The 18,913-nt window shown below is 48.5% G+C and overlaps 1 protein-coding gene across 3 annotated transcripts; it reads left to right on the top strand.

The window, feature by feature from the left end:
- The first annotated feature begins 1,515 nt into the window (after positions 1-1,515).
- Positions 1,516-14,448, top strand: UNC45B (unc-45 myosin chaperone B). 3 transcript variants are annotated; one of them, XM_082493005.1, is made up of 20 exons: positions 1,516-1,837; positions 1,973-2,142; positions 2,912-2,948; positions 3,284-3,459; positions 4,307-4,396; positions 4,896-5,063; positions 6,210-6,378; positions 6,668-6,838; positions 7,659-7,830; positions 8,183-8,483; positions 8,896-8,990; positions 9,653-9,794; positions 10,244-10,384; positions 10,577-10,704; positions 11,152-11,218; positions 11,592-11,705; positions 11,814-11,929; positions 12,334-12,451; positions 12,566-12,721; positions 13,626-14,448. In XM_082493005.1, exons 2-20 carry the CDS (start codon positions 1,981-1,983, stop codon positions 13,890-13,892), a joined length of 2,790 nt encoding a protein of 929 aa, XP_082349131.1. In that variant the 5' UTR covers positions 1,516-1,837; positions 1,973-1,980; the 3' UTR covers positions 13,893-14,448. The 3 variants fall into 3 exon arrangements, with proteins under 3 accessions (XP_082349131.1, XP_082349132.1, XP_082349133.1); XM_082493006.1 differs by having other exon boundaries at positions 13,511-13,768; XM_082493007.1 differs by having other exon boundaries at positions 13,470-13,768.
- Positions 14,449-18,913: the final 4,465 nt, after the last annotated feature.

The raw sequence follows: 18,913 nt of genomic DNA, 5'->3' as shown, positions 1-18,913 counted from the left end.
TTAAATGACCATCAGCACAGGCGCCAGCAATGCCGCAGCTCCCAGGCTCTATAAATAACAGACACAGAGGCTGGGCTGGCTGCTTTGGGGGGCAGATGCTGCTGCTGGGGAGACTCAGGCAGGGTAGGTTAAAAATTGAGGCAGACTGAAGAAATGGGAGATAGTGATGAGGCTATTCCAGTCTTTTCTCACGGAGCTCTGCGTGTTTCTGAGTAGGGTTTGTTGCACTTCTAAAAGTGCAGGTTGTGTTCAGGCCTGGGCTCTGTGCTGCTGGTGGGGCTGGGCCGGCCCATGGTCCCCTGTGAAGCTGGTGGGGTCTGAGTGTTTCCTGGGAGAGCAGCTGATGTGAATAGGAAAAAAACCTTTAACTATAATTTCTAAAGTTATTTCAGGGGTGACTCTGAGCTTTATGCAAACACTTTAACTGCGCTAAGCTTGCATCAGGGGTTTTGGGGGCAGCTCTGGAAGGGATTGCATGCAGCTTTACCCCAAGGAAAAGGTCCCTAATTCTATGTTGGAGAAAAGCTCAAGCTCTGGGTGCTGAGTGTAGCTACCGCTGCAACCCTGCTGTTGCTCTAGAGATGCTGGAGCTCACCCTGGGATCTTCTGGAGGGTAATTTCACCACGGCCCTTGCCAACTCTCTGCCAGGTCTTGGATTAGAAGGTGGCTTGGAGCCATGAAGTAAGGTGGGATCCCAGGGCTGGGTTTGGCTGGGCTCATTGGCCTGTCTTGTCTGCTATAGCTCAGTTCCACGGCATGAGCCCGATTGGAGCAACTGAGCCAATACTGGTCAACCCATGCTCCCCTCGGTCATTTCCCCATCCCTACGGCTGGTTTCCCCATTTGCTTTTTAGCTGGGATGCTCGTAGGTACACTGGGGAAGGCAAGGCCCGCATTTTGGCGGGAGATAAGTTGCAAAGCAGAATTCCCGATTGACTGTGACCCCTGGGAAACGGGAGGATTTGAAAGACCCAGCTCTTCTGGAGCTCGGTGCTGTTCTGTCTACTGCTGTCACTCAACTTGAGACTGGAGACACTCATCACAGCAGTGGGCCAGTATGCTCCTACAGATGTCTGTGTTAGTCTGTGCCGCTGGGCTGCCAAATGAGGGGATGCGGCAGCAATGGACACGAGTGGGATTTCCAGCAGGGTGGGCTCCCAAAGGCCCTGTGAGGATGGTGTGTGTCGCTTTCCATCCCAGGGTGTTCTGGAAGGTGCTGGGTGCTGCTGCAGCTGCTGGCATGGGGCCGCTTGTCCCCGAGGCTCAGCTGTCTCATGCTTCCCTAAATAGAAAGGAAAAGGGTCTGAGCACTGCGAGGGGGGGTGGCCATCCCAGCCATGGGCTTTTTTGGCATGAAACCCCCTGTTCCTGCTGCCCACCCCCTGTGCAGCTCTGCAGGTGGAGGGAAGCTGGGATTTGTCCCTGCAGGTGGGAGAGGATCCCCCCTCACTGCAGAGAGGTGCTCCTCGCTCACACGCAGCTGCCCCCCTCCCCGAACCAGGCTGGCTGCCGGGGGCCCTGGCTCACAGCCCTCCCCAGGCACTATATAGCACAGGGGGGGGACGAGGAGGGGGACAGGCTGCAGTGACAGGTGACGCTGACAGGCAGCAGGAGCTGCCAGGTCCTGCCCAAACTTGGAGCGGGAGGCGAGCTTTTCCCTGAGCCATACAGACCCTCTGTGGAGCTGGCGAACTTCTTTAATTCTTCCTTTTTTGTTGTTGTTTTTCTTTCTTTTATGAATCGACTCCTAAGGATCTACAGCCGTGGGAAAAGCTTCTGAGAAACCACAGCCTTGAGGAGCAATTTAGGTCTTCCTTTTCCAAACTCTTCAGCCTGGTAAGCTGCTTTTATTAGTGTGTGTGTTAGTTATGCATCAGTCGCATGGTGAAGCTCAGCTTGGTGGAGTAGGCTGGTGACCCCAGTGACACAGGCAGCAGAAAATGGGACACAAATCGATGTTTTTCCTTAAAGCTCTTCAGATGGAGGATCCCATCCAGCTGAAAGAGGAGGGCAATAAATATTTTCAGGCCAGCGAGTACGAGAAAGCTGTGCAAAGCTACACTCAAGCCATAAAGCTCAACAAGGACAAGGCGCTGCAGGCAGTGCTGTACAGGAACAGGGCAGCGTGTTTCCTCAAAAAGGTGAGAAAAGCTCCTGGCTTGCCTGGGCACTGCTCAAGGGGAGAAGAGCAGGGAAGCAGCCGAGGGCGCTCGCCAGCTGCAGGCTGTGTGGTTTGTCCATTTATTGAATGGGGTGTTTGTAAACTGGTCTGAAATGATTTGTTCTGGGCTCATCTTGGAGCTGTAAAGCTCCCTGCATCAATCCTGATGGGGCTGAGCATGCTAGTTCAGCTCAGAGATGGTCCCACTTGATCACTTTGAAGCAAAAGCTTTTGGCTGCCAGCCTGCCCCATGCTTATGGGAGAGCTCTGTGAGCCACGGGTTGGGGTGCAGAGACATTGCTCTTGCTGGCTGTCCCAGCGTGAGAAAAGCAGACATTAGATATTTAGCAAAACAAAAAGTTACTAGTATCTGTACCAAAATTGTCTCAGCTCCCTGCAGTCAGCTTGTAAGGACCTGCTGTGGGATTTTAGCAGGTTGCTTACACGTTCCTGAATTTTCACTAATCCAGGTGAAGTGACACTGACCCAGAACAAAATGCAGATAGGCTGTTGTGAGTGTCCCCTCACCCATCGCTGCCCGCGCTCTGTTGCTGCATTGTATATTATCTCACTTATGTTAGACCTTTTCCTCTCTCCCCTGTCAGTGATGAAAAGCTACCTCAGCCCCCATCTCTCCTTCTGCAGGCTGCTGCTGGTTTCACTGGGGTGTCCTGTTAGTGAGAACAGAGAGGTCACAGTGTGCAGTAGCTATTCCACCGCTAACAAATCTCTCCCTTCTGGTTTAACAGGAGGAATATGCCAAAGCAGCTTCGGATGCATCTAGAGGTAAGGAGGGGACTGTTTTGAGAACGGAGTGCTGTGTTGCTGGGTATGTTGGCTCCAGCCTGCTCTCACACCTGCTTTTGGGGCACTGTGGTCTTATTCCTTGATGTCCACTAACACCCAAGTGCTGAGGCCACAAGGGAATTAATGGAGGACGTACAAAAGAAGATGCGCCGATGTGGTGCATCAGTGCAATTGATGCTGATTGGGTACCAGTTTGCTCACAAGGTTAACAACTACATCTCAGGGAGCTGTAGTCACTGTAAAGCAAATCATAGTTTACACAGAGGTTTTCCAAGAAGCGAACTGATGCCTGGTGTTTTGGGTCACTTTCCCAGCTATTGACATCAATGCTTCGGACATCAAAGCCTTGTACCGGCGCAGCCAAGCTCTGGAAAAACTGGGGAAATTGGACCAAGCGTTCAAAGATGCTCAGAAATGTGCCACCATCGAACCCCGCAACAAAAACTTCCAGGAGACCCTGAGGCGACTGGGGGCCAACATCCAGGAGAAGGTAAATGCCGGGAGAGCAGTCCCAGGTTCACAGGCCAGGTGTGGGAAGTCATAGAATCATAGAATGGTTCGGGTTGGAAGGGACCTTGAAGATCATCTCGTTCCAAACCCCTGCCCTGGGCAGGGACACCTCCCAACAGACCAGGTTGCTCCAAGCCCCGTCCAACCTGTCCTTGAACACCTCCAGGGATGGGGCAGCCACAGCTTCTCGGGGCAACCTGCACCAGTGCCTCACCATCCTCACAGTGAAGAATTTCTTCCTAATGTCTAATTTAAATCTCCCCTCTTCCAGTTTGAAGCCATTCCCCCTTGTCCTATCACTACATGCCCTTGTAAAAAGTCCTTGCTCTGGGTTACGCTGGTAGATTTTTGGTCATACTGGAAACTCATAACACTGTAGGGGGATAAATAGGCTCCATTAACTGGAAGTTTGTACTTAATGCATGTAGATTTGAGGCTCAGATTGAATGGTTAAATTAAAATCATGGCAGCACACTCCTGAGGCTGGCCTGGTACTGAATGTCTTGGTAAGGTCCTGTCAAGAAACTGGACCAGCTTTGGACTGGGTCTGGCAGTCACCACATTTACTTAGTTACCTTTATGTGGGTGCTGTGAAGAAGTCCCTGCATCACAAGGTACTGTGAGGTCTCGGGCGATGGCTTAGGGCTGGCTCTGCCCATGCCAATGAGTCTGAGATGGGTAATTGATGCTCTCTGAGAAGCGACACCTATTTTGTTATTCAGCTTGTACTGTCTGTGGTTTGAGGGTCTGTGGTGTCCGTGAAGTGATAAAGGAAAATTGCCCCTCAATTTTCTCCTTCTGATGCTCCATGCACTCTGTTGGTACAGCTGCGCATTCAGTTCTCCACGGACTCGAGGGTGCAGAAGATGTTTGAAATCCTGCTGGATGAGAACAGTGAGAAAGACAAGCGAGAAAAGGTGAGAACTGTCCTGGACTTGACAGGACAAATTGCTGCTGTTTAATGTCAGAGGCCACCCTGAGGAGCAGAAGGCTGTGTTCCCTTCCCTACCTCCCCTGGATGGAGGATGAGGTAAGGAGCTGGGAGATGAGCTGCACTCAGAGACAACCGAGAGGGGAAATGCCTCAAAGAGGGATCACCCTTGTGCTGTGGGAAGGTGGACCAACCTCCCAAAATCCCAAAGCTGTGATCAGACTGGACTTCTGCTCAGGCCCATTTCTGCCGCCTTCCCCATATTTCCCTCCAAGCGGTGACCCACTTTTCTTGGGCAGAGTGAAGCCAATCCCCAGAGGGACCTGGAGAAACTGCCTGGTGGGGTCAGAGCTGGTCCACTGCATCTGTCAGGAGATGGCCACCCCACAGCTCCCACCGGGACACCCCAGAGCTGCACAGAGGTGTTTTGGAGGCTGCTGGCAGGGCCGTGCTGCTGACTCCCAATTCCTCTGTCTCCCACCCAGGCTGCAAACAACCTCATAGTCCTGGGGCGGGAAGAAGCAGGTGCCGAGAGGATTTTCCAGAACAATGGCGTCAGCTTGCTGCTGCAGCTGATAGAAACCAAAAACGCTGAGCTGATCCTGGCAGCCGTGAGGACGCTTTCGGGCATGTGTACGGGACATAAGGCTCGGGTAAGAAATGGGATGTTCGAGACCTTCACTGCTATTGCCTTGCACCTGGGGGAGTGGAAAACTGCAATAGTTCATGATGTTTGTGAGCAGTGGGGAAAAAATTAAATCCTACAAATAAAATTTTTAATTCTGGAGAAAAAAAATCAAACAAAACAAATAAGCAGGTGGGGTTAACACAGACTATTGAAACTACCCCTGCTACTGTGCTTCTTGTCTCCGCAACCAAAGCTGTATGTGTCCCTGTAGTACCTTCAGGTGTGTTGGTGAAGTAAAACTTAGGATAAGTTGTTCCCACTTAAGCTGTGGTGAGCATGGCTGGGTCAAAGCCATGGCCTTCGTTGCAGGTCTCAGGAAAGCAACAAATAACTCTTTTATCTAAGGCTTAGGTGAAGGAAAGCAGGAAAGGACCAGGAAGGTTAAGGTTCCTGGGAAGGGTCCCAAGGCCCAGGGGTCTCTAAGTCGGCTAATATCTTACTCTACACCAAGACAGTTGTTATATAGTGTAAAATGGCTCCTAAGAAGCCCTGTCTGTGTTATGTGGTTGGAAGCAGGAGATGGACATGTGCAAAATGAATATGCGTGTCAGTGTAACGGTGCAAAGGATTGGGGGGGGAACTACAACACAACAAAAATAAAATCTACTGGATGAAAATCCAGTGGAGTGGAGACCTATTTTCTTTTTCTGAAGCATTAACTGTTGTCATATGCAAAAAGGCCGTTCAGCAAAGCCCACTAGGTCAGTGTGTCTCTGAAGGTGCCTCCCCTGAATTACTGGTGTGCCACCATGCACAGGGACAAGCTGTGTGATGACACTGACGTTGCTCACAGCCAGGATTGGGTTTGTGCACCAAAAAGGCTCTTTGTTAACAGCCATGCGTGAGGGCATCTCCAAACCCAGCCATGCTCATCTCAGCATCCTCGTTGGAAATTGTCTGTTGCATCACTGGCAGCTCCTAAAATTTAGAGTTTTCTTATTATAAATGAAAATAAGGATGAAAAGTAAAACTCTGCCCTGTACTGATGTGGGATTCACCCAGGTAAATACTTTCTTTGCACAAGCTGAGGCTGAGCTTTCTAAATCATGCTGGAAGGAAAGGGTCATACCCTTCGCTAACAGCTGCTCTGCTCTCTCCTGTCTGGGGCTAGGCCACCGCAATTCTCCATTACCTGGGCATTGACAACATTTGTATGTGGATGTCAGTAGACAACGAAGAAATATCCCTGGCTGTCTGCAACCTCCTGCAGACCATCACGGATTGCTTGCTGGACCAGGGGACGGAGGAACATCACGGGAAGGAGGAGGCTGTAGTGCTAGGTAAGGGTGTGTGACCTGGTGGTCCTTCAGTCTTGCTGGAGGAGAAGCGGGGCAAGCAGGGAGGGCTCTGCTCCTGGGATCTCCATCTTATTCCTTGTTCTTTGGTGAAGTGGGGACCTTACCCTTCAGCTGTCCAGGATGACAACCTGCACATAGCTCTTATCCTTGTGGTGTTGAGTTAAATACTTATGTTCCAGCCACATGATGGCTTTGAATGGTTTTCACTGGGTTCACCTGCTCTCGAAGATAATTTCTTGTAACTGGCTGCTACTCTCTTGCTTCTGTGTAGATACTAAGAAAGACTTGAGGATGATCACGATGCGTTTGCTGGATATGCTGGTCAGTAAGAAAGTATCTGGGCAGGGACGAGACCGAGCTCTCAACCTCCTCAACAAGAACATACCGAGGAAGGACCTGAAAGACCATGACAACAGCAGGACCATCTTTGTCATCGACAATGGTGAGGCCTTGCCCTCTGTCCCTGTTCTGGTTTGGGAGATATGGAGCTGTGTATTCTTGCCTGAACACCTCTAGAACTGATCCTCTCTATCAAATGAATCCTCTCTGGCTTTTTTTCTGCGTGCAATCCAGGAGCAAAGTTAGACTTATTAGCAGAAAACAGTTTTAGGATTAAGAGGAAAAAAACTGTGTGTGACAGCAAGAATTTTTATGATTTCTAAAGGACTGGCTTAACTTCTCTGATTAGTTTATTCCAATGTATTTGCTAATGTTGGGAGGATTTGGCTTGGATAAATTGTCTAACATAAGCAGGATGAGATGAGCTTGCTGGATCCTTAAACTGGTAATTTCTAAAACTGGAAGGGGCTGAGGAATTTGTGAGGGGTGTGTTTTTACACCAATTCCAGTTTGGTGGAAGTTATTAAATAACACTTTAGCAAAAGGAGGGTTAAGACATTCAGAATCACTTGAAAGTCACTGACTTTTCCTCAGTTGAAGCCTTCAGCCTTGGAGGTCAGTAGGTTTAATGCCTCCTGACAAAAATAACTGATCCAGCCAGGGACCAAATGCGGAGTTTTGCTTATCTCGCTCTGAGCACTTGATAAAAGCCTGATGCTGCAAAACTGTAATCTCACCACCAGAAGCTCCTCCCCAGTAAATATCGGAGTACCCTTTTTTGTCCAAGCCTCATGTGATTAGGCTGCAAAGCAATTGCAAACTGTCCAAGCTGGCTATTTCATTGCAAGAAACCAAAAAATAGCATATTGAATTTTGTATAGACCCTCTCCCCTCTATCAGCCATATCACTCCATTGTTTCCAGGCTTAAAAAAGATACTGAAAGTGGTGGGCCAGATTCCTGAGATGCCTGACTGCCTGCCGCTGACAGAGAACACCCAGCTGACTGCCTCCGTCCTCCTAAATAAACTCTACGATGACCTGCGCTGTGACCCGGAGCGTGACAACTACCGGGTGATCTGCGAGGAGTACATCAAGTGAGTGGGGGCTGTCTTACTGTGGCTGAGCCAGTACAGAGGCACAGGAGCAGGAGGTCTTAAGGATGAGATGAGGCACTTGCAATCTACTTAGATGCCAGATTGAGGCCCTGGGAGATAATAATTTGCTTGAGATCCTGCTGGATCCTTCAGCTGAGATCCTCAGATCCTCCCGCTGTACTCCTACCTGCTGGATCACAGCCTTTGCAGAAATTTGGGCTCAGCTGTGTCCCAGACACCTGGATATTTCAGCAGTGGAGCTCAGTTCCTGATCTGAGAGAGGACATTCCCTGCCCAAGGGAATAAATAAGCAACTACTGTTCCACATGCTGACTCCCTCTATCCCATGCAGGAGCAAAGTTGACCCACAGGACATGGATAAGACACTCCACGCCATCCAGATGGTGTCTGGAGTTCTGCAAGGGCCCTTTGACTTGGGCAACAAACTGCTGAGCATGAAGGGAGTCATGGAGATGATGGTTGCCCTGTGTGGATCCGAGAGGGAGATTGACCAGCTGGTGGCTGTGGAAGCCCTCATCCATGCTTCCACCAAGTTGAGCCGGGCCACCTTCATCATCTCCAATGGGGTGACGCTCCTGAAGGAGATCTACAAGAAGACCAAGAATGAAAAGATCAAGATCCGAGCCCTGGTGGTAAGGATGGCAGTCCCTGCTTCTATCGCCTGCCGTGCTCACCACCTTAACCCCAGACTTGGGAGAGGGGGGAGGTCCTGGGAACATGTTGGGTTCACTCACCTCATCTGGGGAATGGTCTATGGTCTTTCCCCCTACAAGGAAGGGGGATATGGCAGACCACAGGACAGCACATGGATTATTGGTAACTTTGAAGGCAAAATCTCGTTAATCTTCCATTAAAGACATCCAATAAGAGCACAAAACCTCACTTTGCTATGCTACAAGCTGAACGATCTACTGGGTATTAGGATGCTTCCTCTTTGTTAGACCTGACTTCAAACTCTAGATATGGGATTAGGCTGTTCTGGGGCAGCAATACTAGAAGATTAATGAACATTTCTCCCTGGTGTATCCTCTTCATCCTCCTCAGGGTCTCTGCAAGCTGGGCTCAGCAGGAGGTACAGATTATGGACTGCGGCAGTTTGCTGAGGGGTCCACTGAGAAGTTAGCCAGGCAGTGCCGAAAGTGAGTGATGTTACTTTTTTCTTCTGTTGTTCTGTACTTTTCAAGGTACAATATGTTCTTTTCCCAAGAGATCCTGCCCACACACTGTCTTCATTTACTGCTGCTGACAGTGTCCTCAGAGCCATTGCACTGGGACCCAGAGCTCTTCTATGCCTGAAGCAACCATATGTTCCTCCTGCCTCAATATCCAGATAAACATTCTCCTTCCCTCGCTTCCCACGTGAGACGCCAGACATGGTGCCTCCCTCTTTGCCAGAATGTTACAGCCCAGTCAAGTGCTGTTTAGAATATGCACAAGTACCTTTGAAGGTAAATTTACAAGGTGAACTAACTAAGGAGGTGGGATGAAGTTAGGAGGCGCTTGAATAGGTGATTGTTGCTGCTGGCGCTGGATAGCAGGGCATCGTGTGTTTCATGTGATGATGAAGGCAAAGCAGTGTCTGTCCAGTCTGTCTTTCCCTGCAGCAATTAGATCCCTCAAGCTGAGCCATGGGAGCAAGGTCACGTCTTAAGGGAAGTATCCGCAGCCTTTAGGAGCTGCAGCAGAACCTGAGTACATGTTGAAGCCTGAAACCATCTCGAGATCTGTTTTTACTCTCTTCTCCCAGAGAAAATAGTCCTGGCTCCCAAGATAGAAACATGGATGTTTTTCTCTCTTCCAGATGGTTGTGCAACACCAGCATTGATGCCCGCACCAGGAAATGGGCTGTGGAAGGGCTGGCATATCTAACCCTCGATGCAGATGTGAAAGATGACTTTGTTGAAGATGAGCCAGCCCTGCAAGCTATGTTTGAATTAGCCAAGGTCTATCTCCTTACCTTGTTCCCTCATTCCTTTGGTAGTATCAAGTTCTCCCAGCTCTCCAGCCCAACACTGTCTTCCCAGGCAGGAGGAGCTATGACCCCAACCTCTCAGCTCTAGTTCAGCAAAATTTCAGTTTTGCCTGTGCCATGGAGACACCTCAAGGTTGTTGTTATCCTACTCTTAGCCCAAGGCTAAGGAAGGTTGCTCTTACCTTTCCTGCCAGCAACTGCATGAAAACCAAAGGCATCAAGGTGTTGATAGCATCCAATGATGTCAAACAGCCTGTTTGACCATAAAAACTTTTGGGTTTCCCTGCCCTGGGCTATAAAACTGGGGATAAGCCTAAGAAGTCCTCAACTAGTGCAAACTACCACGATGGCAGTCCTAAGGGACCTGTTTCCTTGCTGCGTTCTCCTCACCCTCACATAAACTTTTATTTTTCTGTGCAGACAAGTGACAAGACTATCTTGTATTCTGTGGCTTCTGCGCTGGTGAACTGTACCAACAGCTACGATACCAAGGAGCTGGTCCCGGAGCTGGTGCAACTGGCAAAATTCTCCAAGCAGCACGTGCCTGAGGAGCATCCAAAGGTAGGTTGTCTACAGCTGGGGAGCTGGGAGGAGATGCTCAGATCTGAAGACTTTACTTGGTGTTTCCATTGTCAGAGACCTCAGGTTTTCTGTCTCCAAGACTGAAATGGCTTTGCTCTCCAGCCAGGCTCAGCTGTAGTCAGCAAGGTGGCAGCTGCTGAGAGGCTAATCCCTTTCCAATGTCCCCCACAGGACAAGAAGGATTTTGTGGTGAAGCGGGTGAAACGGTTGCTTAAAGCCGGTGTCGTCTCTGCCTTGGCCTGCATGGTGAAGGCGGACAGTGCCATACTGACGGACCAGAGCAAGGAGCTCATCGCCAGGTGCTGTCGTGGGAGCTGGGAGTGCTGGCCAGCCCGTGTGCCACTGAGATGGGCGCCTGGGCAGGCTCCTTGCTTCCTGGGGTGGTGCATTTCACCTATGGGGGCGAGATGAAAGGGGGGTGGAGAAAAGATTTAAACTCAAAGCTTTTATTAATCCATGTTCTGACCTTGAAGCTGGCTTACAGGGCTGCCTTGCTAGGATGCGTTTTGAATTTCTAGTCTTCTGTACTGGATTTTGGCTGGCATAGAGTTCATCTTACAGGCCTGGAAACTTCTTACTGTGCCATTTGTTGCTTCCTCCTAGAGTGCTGTGGGCACTGGGTTAAACATCTGAAATTTCCCTGGTGGATCTGGCACCCCTGCCAAGCCTTAGCCCCCTTCCATGAGGGCCGTGGGTTATTGCCTTCCCGCGTGGCTGTTTCACTCAGTGATGCTGTGCTTCTGCAGGGTGTTCCTTGCCTTGTGTGAAGACCCCAAGGACCGCGGGACCATCATCGCTCAAGGAGGTGGAAAGGTGACTACTTTTATGTTTGCAGCCCAACGTGATGTGCAGTTAATGTCTGTTGGGAACCTGTGATGTGTCTACTGTGAGGGAATGTGGCAGAAGAGCATGAGCTGTCTTGGTAGCCCCTGGGGCCAACCTGTCTGACGATCCAGCCCTCTCTCTGCAAGCCTCCAATGAAGCAATCTGCTTGAAACAACCATGTGTGAGATACAAGCTCTGGTGCGGTGCCTATTTAAGAACAAAAGCACGACATCATGGTGGGCTACAGTCCAGACCCATTTCTTCAACAGATGCATCTTTAGGATATTTTTAAGTTATTTTAGTATATTAAGGCTGTCCTGTAAATCTCAGAGGCATTGATTGCTTTCCTGTGTGTCACTAGGCCCTGATACCTCTGGCTGTGGAAGGCACGGAAATTGGCAAGATAAAGGCTTCTCACGCTCTGGCGAAAATCGCTGCTATTTCCAATCCAGATATGGCATTCCCAGGGGAGAGGGTAAGCTTAGAGAAAAATAATAAAAATAAAACTTGATAATTCCTTTATCAAATGAAAATTGCCAAGATCTAAGAGCTGGAAAAGCAGTGATGTGCCTTCTCTTCTTAGGTGTACGAGGTGGTGAGGCCCCTCGTCAGCCTCCTGAACACCGAGAGAGATGGCCTTCAGAATTATGAGGCTCTGTTAGGTCTCACTAACTTTTCAGGAAGAAGTGATAAACTTAGGTGAGTTTAACTGCTTTTTTGACCTTCTTTCTTCCCCAGGAGTGAATGTGAATTTCAGTTCAACACTTTTCTTGTAGGACTATGAAGACTGGTCAGTTTGAGCCACCTTTGGCAGAGCTACAAAGGTCTCAGAACTAAAAGATCAATAAAACAGCCAGGAAGAGGAGAGTGGTGCATTTTCCTTTAGAAAGAGGAAAGATGTGAACCTAATCTGCATTAGATAGTTACTGAAAAAAATTTGTCCTGTTTTACCTCAAACCAGGACAGGAATGAACCACATGTCATGAGCTCCAGTGCTGCGGACACCAATTTGTTTCAAGGCCTTCCCTGTCTGCAGTTAATATTTTATAAGTTGGTTATTGCTTGTCCCATGATGTATTTTATTTTACTGATCTTCGACACAGGATGAAGATAGTCAAAGAGAGGGCCCTGCCAGATATTGAAAACTATATGTTTGAGAATCACGACCAACTTCGCCAGGCAGCCACAGAGTGCATGTGCAACCTGGTGGTCAACAAGGAGGTAATGCACTGGGCATCTCAGCCTTGACTGTGTGCACCAGTTCATGAGCCCCTGTGATGAGGCATTCCTAAATGTGTTATCCCTGGATATCATGGGGTTGGGGTTTTTTTTTAGGTTCAAGAGCGGTTTGTGGCTGATGGAAATGACAGGCTGAAGTTGGTGGTGTTGCTGTGTGGTGAGGATGATGAGAAAGTCCAGGTTGCAGCGGCAGGAGCCCTGGCCATGCTTACAGCAGCACAAAAGAAACTCTGCTCCAAGATGACAGAAGTGGTAAGACCATAAGTCTGATTATTGGTGGTGTAGACATACCCTTGACAGCGCCTGGCTCTGTCGTGAAAATGCCACTCAAAAGGAAGGTGTAGTCAACCAGTCTGATATTGAGGAACTTAGTGGTGAAGCTGAGACCTGCGTGTGTGTGGTCCTGGTTCATCCCTGCACAAAGTAAACCAGCCTGCCTTACACCAGGATTCATCTCAGAGCTGAAGCGTTTCTATATAGCCATTCCACAGGCTAAGTGCAGGGTGACATGCAAGGTTAGGAATGCAGAATATTATTCTATAGGCCCTTAAAGCTTGTGCTAAATAACCTGATATCCAAACCTTGTTTCAGTCAGAAATGAGAACAGCTTGATAGATAACCTATTGAGCTTTACAGATCCCAAAACATCTCTGTTCCCTGCACGGATCTGCAGGTGCTGAGAACTCAGACTCTGCATAGCTGAATGTCTGTGAAGGGCTGTGGTTGGGAATTCACGACCCCTGTTGTGTTGTGCACACGCTGATGTTGGACACTGGGGCTTGTTAGAATAAAAATGATTAATTGAGCAAAAGGAGGGGCTTGGGAAAATCAGGGGGTGGTCTGCTTCTGGTTATCTCAGCTGTGTCAATACTCTGATCAGATTCTTTGCACAGATATTATGCAGCAGCCTAATCATGAAATGTATTTCATGTGGTGCAAGTGCCACAAAAACTGCTCACTTTAGTTTAACGAAAATTGTGTTCAAAAATTTGGAGTCAAGTTTCCTTAGTTAAAGAATCAAATAACCATCCCTGACATGAGCATGAAGAGGTGAGTCCCCGCACTTCCTTCTGCTGAGAAACGCCTTTGCCAAACTCACATTTTTGGCTGAGACGTTCTTCAGATGAATACTGATGGATCTCTCTCTCCCTTGAAGACCACCCAGTGGCTTGAAATCCTCCAGAGGCTCTGCTTGCATGATAACATGGAAGTACAGCATCGAGGACTGGTCATCGCTTTCAACTTAATCAGTGCTGACAAAGAGCTAGCGAAGAAGCTGGTGGAGACAGAGCTCCTAGAGATCTTGACGTACATCGGCAAGCAAGAAGATGACCCCAAGAAGCAGCACATCCTTAATGTGGCACGTGATTGCCTCACAAGGTGCATGGATTATGGGCTGATCAAACCTCTCTCTCGGGCATGAGGAAATGGAAAGCACCAAAAAAGGCTGAATGTGTGCGTGGGGGGGGAAAGCTACTGAGAAATGTGGAAAAGTGAGAGCCATGAGGAAAACCTAGTGTCACTGTCAAGGCACGGAATATTTTGGGGACAACTTTGGAGGATCAGAAACTGTATAAGGAAAAAGGGGACGTTTGCTTGGGAAATATGGGAAGTGTCCATCTCAGTAATTCCCATATGGTATAAATCCTGTCTTTGCTCCCATTCAGCTGATAATGATGAAAGCTTTGAGGCCCAGCTGTAAGAGAGTCGGTTGTGTTGGAAATGTGCTGGGGGGCAGTTGGAAGCCAGGCTGAAATCTGTTCTGCAACCATCTCCAGCTCCTGGTACTTCTGGGATTCCTACCAATGGTGGGACAGGGAGGGTTAAACGCCTTCTATCCTGTAGTCAGAAAAAAAGGTTGGGTTTTAGCAGTGTGCTTTTTGTTGTTGTTGTTGTTGTTGATCTATGGTATTTTTAAACAGCCTGAAGTATGCCAAAGTGTGAGGCTGGTGGATGAGCTCTTAATAAACTCACTACTTCATCCCATGTGGAATTCCTGTTCTGCTTTTATTAAGCAAATGGAGAATCTAAGGCAACTCCTACTTGCATCACACCCAGCAAGCTGGAGTAATGGGTAGCACAGCCTGGATTCTCACTGCTTGCAAATTCTCCAGTGCTGCTGAAATGCATGTCCAAAGCCACCATGAAAGGCTGTATGAGGAGGTGACACTGGTGACTTAAGCTGAGGTTCACACCAGGGCCCAGCGTTTGGTTTGACAGGGAATGTTGAAAATATCTCATTTAGGGAAGAAGCAGAATGAAACGCATTGGTCACCTCATTAAACTTTATTATATGAATGTTTACTTCTGCCTCGGCTCGGCAACCCGTGTCCCTGAGGAAACGGAAGCGCCGCGCCACGCCGTCGACCGGACCCGCCGGGCCCTCCGCCCCCTCAGGCCTCCTCGGGGCGGGAAGCGCTCGCACCGCCCCGAGCTCCCTTAACACGCCTTTCTATTGGCTCCCATCCGGCCTCGCCGGCAGCGCCGTGCGCTGCCATTGGGTGTTGGTCAGCGGAGGGGTGGGACAAAGGCGGGCAGCTCCGCCTAGGCGTGGCTGGGCCTGCGTGAACGGCGGGCTGAGGGCGGCTGAGGGGCAATATGGCGGCGGCGTGCAGGGGCAGAGAGGCTTCATCTCGGGCTCTGAGGGGCCTGGGGACAGAGGAGGGGCTGGTGCGACCAGGGTAGGGCAGCTGGGGGCTCGGGATGTGGGGGGACGGGGCCAGAGGGGCTGGAGGGACTCGCTGAGGGGGGGGGGGTGTGAACCCGACCGATGTCGGACATTGGGGCTGAAGGGGTGTGGGGGTGATGAGCGGGCCGGGGTGGAATATCTGGGGGTGAGGTTGTCTGGGGGATGCAGGGGTCTGAGCGGGACTGGGGTAGGGAACTGGGGGCTGGTGGGATGGGTAGGGGTGCAGGAGCTGCGGGCTGAACAGCTGTCTGTGGGGGGAATGCAGGGAAGGAGATGGGAAATAGGGTGCAAATGGGTGGCATGAGGGAAAGGTTAGATCAAAATAGGCCTCTGGACTCTTGGAGAGCCACTGACCTCAGCAATGTTTATAGGTATGACAGCTTTTTTCTCTTGTTTTTGCCTGGTACTGGCTCTGCTTGACCTTGGAATCCCAACTTGCGACCTGTCTTCCCTAGCTCCAGCTTGGTTCTGTCGGACATGTCACCCTTCTCGCTTCCCTTGCTCCCCTGCTAAATGTTGCTTCACCTATAACAGTAGGAGATGATAAGGAGAAAAAAAACAAACCCTTAATTCAGGGATCAGTGTTAAACTTAAAACCAACTCCTTTCATCTGTTATGTGCTTGCAGATCAACCAATGCTTTAATGCCTATTTGGAGTCTCTTCTGTTTTGTGGGGTGGGAGTGTGTCTGTAGGTGTGTCAGGGGAAAAAGAGGGGTTTTGCTGGCTTACTTAATGGTGTTTGGGAAGAGGACATGGAAGGCTTTTGCCTGTATTACTCTACCAACACGGCTTTAACATGCACACAGCTGAACACACAAGCTGTGCATTGATGGTGCAAAGTACCACCTCCTCCGTGCTGCTGTGTGACAGAGGTGGGTACGGGAAGGTAGAAACAGCAACCAGGGTCTCACTTCTTCAGGCTTGTAACAGCCACCCCTGTCTTATCTCCCCTGGGTCAGTGTTAACTTACTGCAAACTGTCCTGTAAAAAGCCATGTGATCCTGAAAAGAATTATCCCAGAACCCACGTTAATTTGTGTTTCTTGGGGGTGTGGAGGTGCGTGTTTGTTTGTTTTTTCCTCCAGAAAACAACCCTCAACCTTTTCTAATCTAGTTCCTGAACTGGGAGCAAGCTCCTTCCTGAATGGAGATAATTTTGCCCAGAGCAATGATGAGCGAAGTACACTCTGAACTGGTATTGCTGAGACTTTGTGTCTTTGCTCTGACCAGGGCATGATCATGTAATCTTCTCTCTGAGCTTATTTAGGCTAAGCTCATCTGGAGTAAACAGCTTGGTTTCTTTTTGATGCACCCTAAAAAATATTGAAAAAGTATTAAGAATTTTTAGCTTTTTTTTTTTTTTAGCAGCAGAAAAACTAACCTTGATTTGAAAAGTGAGTAGTGCAAATACTTGTTTGGATTTGTGTATCTTGCTGCAATGCTGGGTTTAGTACTTTCTTGTTTTTTCTCCTACGTGCGACACGGCATATGAAACTCCAGGTACTTTGCCAATGTATCTTTGTTTGTAAATGCAATGCAGGCTCTGTAAAATGGAATCTGAGCTGTCTGTCCTGTAGACACCTCATCAGCAGTTGGTTCTGCTGCATTCTCATCTAGTGGTTGCCAGCACGGAGGCAGGAGTATTTTTGGAAGCTAGTTGTGGTGTTGGGCCTGGCTCTGATACTCTGATCTGGATGAAGCGCAGCCCTTTTGCGGGGGTGGGGTGGGAGGGAAGGCTGGGCTAATCAAGCACGTAAAGGAAAAGATATGGAGCTGTTCTCTAATCTAGTTTTTATTCTCTTCCAGGTCTTGGTGACACCTTTACATTCATTTCTCTCTTCCTGTGGAGAAGGAAGTTTCTATGGGGAATATGTACCTAGGAATATAGTTATGGTGGTTTTCTCTTAACAGGAGAAGCCATGTAGTTTCTGTTAAAGAAGTCGTGAAAGCAACTCGGTTGCTAATGCACTATTTTTTAAGAGCGTCTAGATGAGTTGTGAATGTGGCTTAGGTTCGCTAAACATTTTTTAAAAGACTTGCAAAGTTAAGTTCTGACTGTAATGTATTGGGCAACTCCAGTGCTGCTGTTAATGTTGATGTAATTGTTTTAAGTAACAGAACAAAGCATCCTGAATGTATATATGATACATACTAATTTGTGACTCCCCTACAGTCATGTAAGTCCAAAGGTTGGCTTAATAAAGTTGGTGTTCCTTGAAAAATCTTTTCTTGTCTATCTTTAGACCATCATGGCTTTAATAACACTATTACAGGCAAAAAGCAGACAAACAGGAATATTTCTATAACGTGAATTGGTTTTAGAGCAACAAACCTGATAAATGGGTATTTATGTGGCTACTAAGGACAGGAGGGTTAGAAGAAGCAGTCAAATCCAAGTTGGTATCCTGCAGCCATCTGCAGAACACTAACAAAATCTGCCAGGTAAGCTGCTGAGCCTGTCACCATTGTGGGCTTAGTGCCCGTTAGCCAGCTAGGCATTAAAGAGCAATGTAACATTCAAAAGAGTAATTACAGCTGTTCAGAACTGTGGAGCTTAGATGTGGGAGGTTCAGTGCAGGTCTTAGAGCTGCCGTGGAGTTGGCCAAATCTGAGTTTGGCAGGGACAGGGTGGTGTGGGGAGAGGTGGAGTGGAAGGCAGCCAGGGCCTGACAGTCAGGCATCTGGTGGCTGTTTTGGAGAGAGGAAGAGAGATTAACCCCGGGAGAAGGAGGCAGAGAAGCCGCAGAGCAGCCTGCGCACAGGCAACTTGGTTGTGCTGTTCAGCAGTTAGTGAATCCTTCTGGATCAGAGGGGAGGAAGGTGTGGAACTTGTCCAAGAGATCTGCAGTGCTGGTGGGCGAGTCGGCATCGGTCAATCTTCTGTCCCAGATCTGCCCAGCTTCTCACTGAGCAGCAGACAAGTCACTTGGAAAGCATAGGAGGAATCAGAGAAAAACAAACTTATCCTGAAATTGTCAGTTGAATCCTTTAGCCTTTATTTAAATGAGTGGTTGCATAGAGTCAATGGGACAATCAGGCCCATGTCTGTCTAATCGGACAGGTTATTGTAAGACAGTGCAGCAGCAGTGACACGTCTGGGATATTGGTTTTTCACAGAGATGATGATCTCTGTGTATGAAGCAAAACTGATGTAGCAAGCGATGTGAATTAATATCCAGCCCAAAGCCAGCTATGTTAAAAGTGATTTGAAATCTCAGAAAATCTCACAGCTTGATGTGATTTCTTTTCCAGTAAGATGTGTGGGCTCTTTTGGCTTTCTAAAGGAAGAGAGGTGTCTTTATGGATCCCATAACTACTGGAAAAAGGAGAAATGAGACAGTTTTTATTATTGTTCCATAGTGGCACAGGTAGGAGGGTCTGGAAGTTGTATAGAGATAATAAGACAAGCACTGGGGACAAATCTCATTTGTTACAGTAGGTGTTTCTCCAGAGCATCATTGGGAGGATGCAAATTACTGTATTTTTCCACATTATTCAATAACCTTGCTATCTTGCTTACAGGTGAGGGAGGATATTGGAGATTTTTATCTTCTGAAGCAGAGCTAAAGTGGGGGGGAAATGAGATGTTCGGTGGATTAAATGTTAAACATATCTCTCAATCTGGAAAGACCTTGTACTTTGTGCAGCAAACTTTGCTTTTTGATTCTATAAGCAAAGTAACCATGATCTGTGGAGTAGCTAACTGCTGCTCCCTAGAGCCGAGTCAGGAAAAAACCTTGCACCCTGAAAAATCA

This window comes from Vanellus vanellus, assembly GCF_965231255.1.
Source record: "Vanellus vanellus genome assembly, chromosome: 19".
Taxonomy (NCBI): Eukaryota; Metazoa; Chordata; class Aves; order Charadriiformes; family Charadriidae; genus Vanellus; species Vanellus vanellus.
Note: the sequence above shows the minus strand (reverse complement) of the source record. Positions and strands in the feature narration are given on the sequence as shown.

What these genes read in the sequence shown, in the direction of transcription:
- UNC45B (XM_082493005.1), top strand. Translation starts at nt 1,981, where the DNA reads ATGGAGGATCCCATCCAGCTGAAAGAGGAGGGCAATAAATATTTTCAG. An exon ending in GGAGGAGGCTGTAGTGCTAG is followed by an intron (nt 6,379 to 6,667) that starts GTAAGGGTGTGT and finishes GCTTCTGTGTAG; the next exon opens with ATACTAAGAAAGACTTGAGG. An exon ending in TTAGCCAGGCAGTGCCGAAA is followed by an intron (nt 8,991 to 9,652) that starts GTGAGTGATGTT and finishes TCTCTCTTCCAG; the next exon opens with ATGGTTGTGCAACACCAGCA.